General features: G+C 38.0%; 1 protein-coding gene across 1 annotated transcript in view; it reads left to right on the top strand.

The window, feature by feature from the left end:
• TBC1D9 (TBC1 domain family member 9) overlaps positions 1-9,129 on the top strand; it is an 86,136-nt gene that overhangs the window by 33,256 nt on the left and 43,751 nt on the right. Inside the window, exons 4-7 of the mRNA XM_024208115.2 lie at positions 2,112-2,340; positions 3,557-3,818; positions 4,822-5,029; positions 8,602-8,808. Of these exons, the coding sequence (XP_024063883.1) occupies positions 2,112-2,340; positions 3,557-3,818; positions 4,822-5,029; positions 8,602-8,808 (906 nt within the window). The remainder of the gene's footprint in view (positions 1-2,111; positions 2,341-3,556; positions 3,819-4,821; positions 5,030-8,601; positions 8,809-9,129) is intronic.

Raw genomic sequence — 9,129 nt, 5'->3', positions numbered from 1 at the left:
AAAAAAAAAAAAAAAAAAAAAAAAAAAAAAAAAAAAGCTGCGATCGGTGGCGGCAGTTCGGCAGCAGGTCCTTCACTCCTAGAGGGAGTGAGGGACCTGCCGCCCCCGAATTGCCGCAGGTGCCGCCCCTCTCCCTTGGCCGCCCTAAGCACCTGCTTGTTAAGCTGTGCCTGGAGCCGGCCCTGTATATCACTGTAATCAAAATAATTATATGTGGGAGTCCCCACTTCGTCTATCCTCTCCTCTGGTTTTAATTCAACATCTAAAGTAGATTGAAGAAAAAAATGTTTTGGCTGGTTTTATGTCCAAAAAATTTCTGTGATTCACTCATGCTTTGAAATTTTAAAAATGTGTTATGAATATTTGAAAATAAATGTACTGGTTTATTAACGCTACTGACCTATAGAGCATTAAACACTTAAAACAACTGATAATTCTGTCTCTGTCTAGAATGAATAATGTTTTTCTCTTATTACATACAGAAACTTAGAAAAATAACATACTGAAATATAGGTGCTGGTTACCAGTGTAGTTATTTCTGCACAGAATCTCACTTCTAAGCAAAATATTTATACTGGTACATAAACTGTGTGTAGATGAAGCCTGTTGGCTCCATCTGATTCCATTCTTTAACCTCTCATGTAATAATTACACCTCTTAAAAACCCAGCTGTGCTTCAGTAAATTTCAGTAGCAGCTCAGAAATAAATACAATAGACCCCTTTTATAAATAGTTTAAACCTGTAGCATTAAAATACCTATTTCCATGAGACAGCTAATGTGTTAAATACAGCTTTGTTAAGAAGAGTGTTACTACTTAAACTGCTGCATAACTGAATGTTTGCACAACAAAGGCTTCACCACCCCCATTATGCTCCCCAAAGTAGTCTACACTAACTTGAAGGGATGAAATCACTTTCCCTTTTAACTTTAAGTTAAAGGGATATGTTATAGATTATTAGGTTTTTTTTCCCCCATGTTGTAATAGTTCAGTTAGTAAACAAGAAATTTTCTATGCTTTCAGTTACCAAGTACTAGGCTTTCATTTAACACCTATTAAGAAGGGTCATAAGTTATTTTTTGTCACTAAGAAAGTAGCAATGGTGGGTTTCTGACTGATTTTGTTTTTATTTAGAATAAAACTCCTCTGCTCTAGTGAAATTCCATTCCTATTTACTCAAACAATATTTGTGCCTGGAATGGGATGGGGAAGAGGACATGGGTGCCCTATCAAGTGTGTTGGGGGTATTTGAGGTAGATTTAGTGGCTTTAAAACAGGACAATTGGAAAGCACTTTCAGGGCTGCCATTAGCCTGTTCTCAACCAGTGGACAGCTCTACCAGTATCTGAATTGCGCTCTTCATTATATTTTTGATCCCCTCACCACACCGTGAATGAAATAGCATGTGGTGTTTCCCATATTCTGTTGGGATAATCAAAAGAAGACCAGGTGTTTTCGTGGAGATAACCATACCTCTTGCCTTGATCCTTGTTTTGAAAGTAGAACACTATAGGAAAACAAAATGTTGTTGTTTGTATTACCATAGCATCTAGGAGCCCTAGTCATGGACCTGGACCTCATTGTGCTAGGTGCTGTATAAACAAGAATAGAAAGACAATCCCTGCCCCAAAGATCTTACAATCAAAGTAACATTTGTCTCTTTTACCTAGTCTCTCTGCACTCACTAGAATTGGTTGACATTTTTCCAAAATTCAGTTTTTCTACAATTTTTCACCAAAATTTGGTGGAAAAAATGAAGATGCAATATTTGTGAACTTTTTTTTGACAAGTTGCAGTGATTCCTCCTAACCTTTTTACTAGTGTAATAGTGGGGGTAGTGCAATTGAGAAATGCAGGAGTGTGCTTGATTAGTTATCTGGGACATAAGCAAGGTAAGAGGTAAAGTCATCAGAAAGTCTGGCTTGTAGGATGGAAGATAACTAGATGAGCAGAAGGTGGGTAGTACATTCTGAAAAGTTAGGGGTGAGGGAAACTGACTTCTTTGACAACAGAGTAACTGGTCATGGCATTTAAACTCAAAGTGTAATGTCCAATAAAGATGTCAAATACCTTTTGGTGGCGAACATCCTTCATGTTTTCTTCCTCTTCAGGGCATCATCGCAGAGTATAACAAAATCAATGGTATCAAAGAGGATGATGACACAGAAAAGTTTAAGGAAGCTATAGTCAAGTTCCACAAGCTGTTTGGGATGCCAGAGGAAGAGAAACTGGTGAACTACTACTCCTGTAGTTATTGGAAGGGGAAGGTCCCCCGTCAGGGCTGGATGTACCTCAGCATTAATCACCTTTGCTTTTATTCCTTTCTCATGGGAAGAGAAGGTATGTTTTTAACAATGGCAGGTCAGTCTGGTCATCTAAGGATGGATAGTACATCTGCTGCAGTTTATTATTGTTAATTTAGTAGACACTGACAGAGTGCTGTGTCCTGTGCAAAAATTTAAATAATCATAATCCCTACCCCAGGGATCTAACTTTCTGGACCACACCAGTGGTGTAGTTCAGGTACACAGAGAATTCAGCATTGTTGTGATACTTCTATGATTTATGAATATATAAAAATCATATACATAGTGGAATCCGTGGGATCGGTTGAAGAGCCTCATGATAAATTGCATGCATCCTGCTTCACTGGCACTCTGCCCACAAATACATCTCCATCAGGATGACTACTAATATTCCAGACCTCTGAGCAGGTTCAAATATCCTATGGACAATACATGGTACTCTGTATGTGTCTTACTATAAAGCAAAACATAATGGTTCTCTCTGACAAATTGAATGATCCCTGATACTATTGACAGAAGCACATGTAAAGTTATAATAAAGCACAGAATAGCTTATTACAATTAATGTCATTTTTACCTCATATGTAATCCTAAAATAAAGCGGTCTAACAATTGAAACTGAATGATTGACAAACAGTTGCTTCCATGGAAAGAGATGCTGTCTACATGCAGATTTATATGAATATCCCTAAGGTCTTTTTATAAATTCACTCTATTTATTTTTGTCACAGTTGTTGGTACCCTGAATCGTCATTAAAGTAAGGCCTTTCACAAACTTTTTGAAAATCATGATTCTGTGGATGTTAGAGGCAGTGTAATAGGCAGCCCATTTGGTGTGCCCAGATTGCATTTGCTGACCCCATAGTGGGGCAGAGGGAGATCAGTCTGGGCAGACATCTTGGCAAAGAAAAGAGGTAAATATGGCCTTCATGCTCCCTCGCTGTGATGGTGCACGTGTCTGTGTGTAATATTTCGTATACAAATAAATTACACTGAAATATAACTACTTTAGGTAACAAGGAGGCCAAATTTATCTTTTTTGCTTTGCCAAGTTGGCTGCTCTGTTGTGCTGTTCTTCCACCTTGTCAAGAGGTAGGAAAATCCAATCTGAATTCATTATATGACACACAAAATATCAAATTGGTGAAATAATGCCCTCTCTCTCACACATAGGAGGAAAAATGCTTTTGGGTGCCAATCTTTTTCATGATTCATTCTTGTGCTGAATCTTTTCTGTTTTCTTTGTTCAGCAAAGTTAGTGATCCGTTGGGTTGATATCACTCAGCTTGAGAAGAATGCTACGCTGCTTTTTCCTGACATGATCAAAGTGAGCACAAGGTCAAGTGAACACTACTTCTCGGTATTCCTCAATATCAATGAGACATTCAAATTAATGGAACAGCTTGCGAACATAGCTATGAGACAGCTCTTGGATAACGAAGGATTTGAACAAGACAAGTCGTTACCAAAACTGAAAAAGAAATCCCCCAAAAAAGTATCTGCACTGAAACGGTAGGTAACACTGACTTCTAATCATTAGGACCCCATATACCCTTTTACTTCCAAATTTTGTCTAGAAGTTTTCTGATAATATCCCATTGTTTTTAATTCAAGATGCAGTATTGTTTTGTAGTGGTAGTGAGAGGTGAAGAGTAACTTAAACATCATTGTTTGGTCTGCCGTTGAAGGTGGATATGGAAAAATCTGCCTAGGCCTTGTAGGCATGTTACCAAAATAAAAATAGAACATTTGGGCCAGATTCTCTTATACATGGAGTACCATTTAAAAGGCTATGACAATTTAAAGGGGCCTTACAATACATACCCCCTTTCAGGCCCTTTTACCCTGCGAGAGCCATGTAAAGGGGACTTAACGTAAATGAGAATCGGGCCCATTTGTGTGTATTTAGTCCTATAACTGGCAAAAAGATGTGACTATAGTTAGTTGGTCCTGTCCAGAACTTATTGCTTGTAACTCTGTTGCATCTTACAATAAAACAGAGCCAAAAGAAAAGTCAAAAGTGCCAAATACAATACAGAAAGTATTTCTATCTCTCTCTCTAGTGGTATTATTACACTGTAACTGAATTGCTCCTTGTTAATTATTTTTACATTTTGAATATATTAAATATTTTTTTACATTTTGAGTATATTTTAGTTGCATTTCTTTTGTTACATAGTGACAATTGAGGTGTATTGTATCACTCTAATTTTTTTTAAGCCTTTGGTAGCAGGAGTCACTACTCCCTAGTGTTAAATAGTGGTAGAATATATGTAGCACATTAGAAAGATCTACTATGGATCTATAGACTATTAAGAAATTCCAACGCTGTACCAGTACCAAGATATTAATAAAGCCGTCTCATAGAAATAACTTTCCTAATGATTTTTTTCACATTTGTGTACAGCTACATAAATGAATGGGTTCCAAGTATATATTTACTATGTGACCTAGAAAGACATGTCTGAAATGTATTTTTATGTAAATATTGTGTATCTTAAAACACTGTCTTTAGGGATCTTGATGCTAGAGCCAAGAGTGAGAGATACCGGGCACTATTCCGACTTCCCAAAGATGAGAAATTAGATGGACACACAGATTGCACCTTGTGGACTCCATTTAATAAAATGCACATTTTGGGTCAGATGTTTGTTTCTACAAATTACATCTGCTTTACTAGTAAGGAGGAGAACTTATGTAGCCTCATTATCCCCCTTCGAGAGGTGAGTGTTAATTCTGAATATCTACAGTAAATTGTTTTACTTGTCTACTTTTAAGATGGATCCTAGCATAAATTTTCATTATGCTGGGAAGCTGTTTAATCCCTTTGTCCTGTTGTCACATCACAGTCGTGTGGTCAACAAAGTAGCACCAGTTCAGTAGCAACGTTAGTTTTATGCTCACACTACTGTGATTCACAGGGACTCTCTCCTATTCTTCCTTCCAGCCCTCAGGACTCCTCTATCTTCCCTGGTTTATATTCTTTATAGTTAAGGGCCACAGCGTGTTTTTTTCCCTTCCAGCCAAGTGGGGTATTAAACTTCTTTAGAGGTGACCAAGAGCACATATTTCAATAAAAATATTGTCAAATGGTAAGATTTGAATGTCAGTTTTAAACAGAAATGCATAATAGCATCCTGGGCCAGCCTGGCCAGTTTCTAACAAATGGTAACATAGTGAATTGCTTCTTAGAAAGGATCGCATCAGTTGGTATTTTTTGGGGAGGGAGGGGGGAAAGTTTTCATATATGTGACATTAATCAATTTTTTGTTAGTTTCCTATTTGCATAATTGCTGCACTGTCTTTTAGTTTTAAATATAGTAGCCTGCAATTTAAAATCTACATTGAGGCATTTGTTTTTAAAAGAAACTGCTACAGAATACTCCTGATTGATAGATGCAACCTTTATATTTTAATATGAACTTAAAATTATCCTAATAATAAAAGTAATTTAAGCATATTATAATTAAAAATTCTGTGTAACTGTGTTGTGATGGAGAGAAAACTGTATGACTTGCGTGCCTTTTGGGATGTGGAAGTTTGTTTAAAATGGTGACTTAACTTGGAAGTAAGAGTGTAACTTGCTGTATAGCCAGGGCAGGCTGGCCCAGGATGCTTGGAATGCTGAACGCATCCTGGCCCATATGAGAAATGCCCTATATTTTTGCCTAATCTGAAAAACTACTGATTATTTTAAGGTACTATTTTTCACAAATCACTAAGAAAAAAACAAATGCTATTCCACTGGAAACTTCAAACTCCAGCGTCAGTGGTGTGTAGTAGTGTTTTTAAATCCTGGTGGTTCACAATCAGACCTTAAATTCACAGTGCTCTGTTCACAGAGAATTCGAGAGGAGCAATGAACTGTGCCAATGAAGTTAAGTGGAGAAAATATCTTGGGGGTGTGGGCATAAAATCCACATACCTTTGTGAAGCACTGTAGTTTCTTTTGGATGTGGAACTGGCAGCTGTTTCTGATAACAGCAGCTGTAGCTGCACTATCAGCATTGGATTCAGATGGCCTCTCAGAGGAATCAGCTGAAGGAATACATATTAACTATTTAAAGTTTTGTGTAAACTGTTGAGGTTTATTGTTCAGTAATTACGACACTGAAAACAACAATAAACTGATCTAAAGCCCTTTGAAATTAGTGGGAGACTTTCTATTGACTTCCTATGGCTTTGGATCGGGCCCTAAGTTCCAGCCTTTTGTGACTTACTAGAGCAAAGAAACACCTTTGCAGACAGGCACAAAGGCATTCAGGCCCAATAACCTTTAGAAGCACGTGTCCTATAGCAGTGGTCAGAAAGTAACATTTTCATTTCCTGAGTATACCACTCACTCCTGTCAGCAGCCGCATCCTCAAGGACCAGTGCTTTAGGCGGGCGTGTGCCTGCACTTGGAGAGGGGAGTAGGAGGGTGTCTGCTGGCATTAAGAAGAAAGCATGTCTGTGTGGTTTCTGCTGATGCTACAGCATCCTGGCTATAACACATCCAGTCTGGCGCTGTGTTTATCTGTGCTTCCTCTGTGTTGAATGCCCTCAGACAGCTCACAGCTCTTTAAGTGGAACGGAAAAGTAATACAGGAATATTTCTCTTTAGTTAACTTAAATATATTGTTAATGAGGCTCTTTTGCATTAATAAATAGCTGGTTTATAGTTCACTGGAAAACAGAAGGAAGTTGGTTGGGGAGGAGAATGGGAAATATTTTGAGACTGAGCTATATATTGCGGTCTTTGAATACAACTTCAGAAGAGATGTTAAATGAAAAACAAATTATCTAGCCTTTTAACTAATGAAACATTAAGGTATTGTGCTAATGTCTGATCATGGATTGCTACTTAAAAAAAAAAATCTTGGTAAACCGAAATGTGCTCTCTTATCTTGACATGCCTAATGCAGTTTTTATTACCTAGAAGATTCTGATCCATTGTATAAAAGTGACGGTTAAAAGCACTTACAGCTGTGCTGTATCCTCTGGAGCAGAGGTCTTTCTGTGAACTTGATTGATTTTATTTTTTTAACTGCATAATCCGTAGTGCATAGAACATACATCACACATTTATAGCTCGTGTATAATTGATCAGTGTGAGTTCTGTATTGTGATTTACCTTTCCAGAAGCCTGGTGAAATATTGAGCTGTGCTTTGTAGGTTTTGCTCTGAATACTGCATACAGGGTGGAGTTTGATTAGTGAATACATAATTAATAACAGAAGGCCAAACAAAATCCTTACAAGAAAAAGCATCTGACCCCTCTCCAGATTTTGAAGCAATTCCTGGGGAGAGAGGACAAGATGGGGAAAGTTTCCCCCACTTAATGCAGGTTCCTTGATCTTGTGGAAAGAAGTTTTTGGAATAGATGTCTGTATTCATAGTGGGTTGGAGGATCTGGTCCAGTGATCTAATGTTTAAAAATTGTAAATAGTTCTTTAAGCACTTCTGCATTTATTGTCAGCAATAAATTAGAGGTAGATTCTAAGACATGTTTATTTGCCATTAAAGCAAAAAAAGTTTCCATTTTTCAGTTTAATATGCCATGTGTATTGTATTGTATGTGCTCAGAGGATTAGCCAACTCTTGCCTCCAGACCTTGACTTTGAATGTCTGTGTATGTTCTAGGTAACGAATTTGGTGTTCAACAGAATCTCCGGTTGACAAAAATTGACAACCCATTTTTAAAAAGCCACCAAATGCACTTCTGCACAGAGCTAGCATAATAAAGCAGCGTCTGCTGAGGCCCTGGCTGAACTATCAAAGGAACAGCTTACACTGTGATCCGCTGAAAGCTTGCTGAGTCTAGTAGTAAGGAAAAAATAGCACTTGAGGGGCACACTCTGTACTTAGCTTTGTGAGTAGGAGAGTGTTGTGTGGCCTCTAGGGAGCTCATTGGACACTACTGTGGAAATGTGGTGGTTGTACTGAAAACCTATTTAAAATCAAGTATGATGTAACAAACTGAGTAATGTGTGATGATCTAGAGCCCACAAAGTTGTTTCATGAAATCAAGGGGCTTGTGTTGGAAAAGACGGTTATTCATCTACACCAGGGCTTCTCATCAATTTCTGTTTTCAGTGTAGAGATCTTTGTTTCAGTACAGATGCTGGTTTTCCAGGAGGAGTAGTGATGCATGATCATGCCCATTTTGTCTATAAAAAATGCAAAAAAAAAAAAAAAGTGTACTAGAAACTGCTGCATTGATTCTAAAGATGATCCCTAAGATTCAACTCTGAAAATGGTGCATATCAAGCTAACTGTTGAAAAGCCATGACCAGTGGTTATTGTTTCTCCCTAGGTGTCGGTAGTGGAAAAGGCGGACAGCTCTAGTGTATTGCCCAGCCCGTTATCCATCAGCACTAAAAACAAAATGACATTCCTCTTTGCCAACTTGAAGGATCGAGACTTTCTTGTGCAAAGGATCTCTGACTTCCTTCTACAAACTACTCCAAAAACATATTCTGAAAAAGAGATTGCTGGAAGTTACAACAGTTCGGATGATGAGGTGTGTGGAAAAAATGTAATTAATTTCACTGACCGAAGGGAATTTAACTGTAGTTTCTTTGTCCATGTGTGAGACATTTTTCTTGACGTTTCTGTGTTAAAGACTAATGCTTATAAAGACTTAAGTCACTTCTGCTAAGCCCCTCATATCTTCAGCTTACGGATTGAAATATTATGACTAGGGCATCTGTTTCTAGGGTTAAATCTGGAAAATGTTTCCCAATTTGCCAACTGTGTCCTTGACAATGGCGTTAGCTGATGTGTGTCATTAGAGATGAGGTGGGCAAACTTTTTGGCCCAAGGGCCACATCGGGCTTGCAAA

The sequence above is a fragment of the Terrapene carolina genome, unplaced genomic scaffold (assembly GCF_002925995.2).
Source record: "Terrapene carolina triunguis isolate 2854851 unplaced genomic scaffold, T_m_triunguis-2.0 Scaffold66, whole genome shotgun sequence".
In the NCBI taxonomy this organism is placed as follows: Eukaryota; Metazoa; Chordata; order Testudines; family Emydidae; genus Terrapene; species Terrapene triunguis.
Note: the sequence above shows the minus strand (reverse complement) of the source record. Positions and strands in the feature narration are given on the sequence as shown.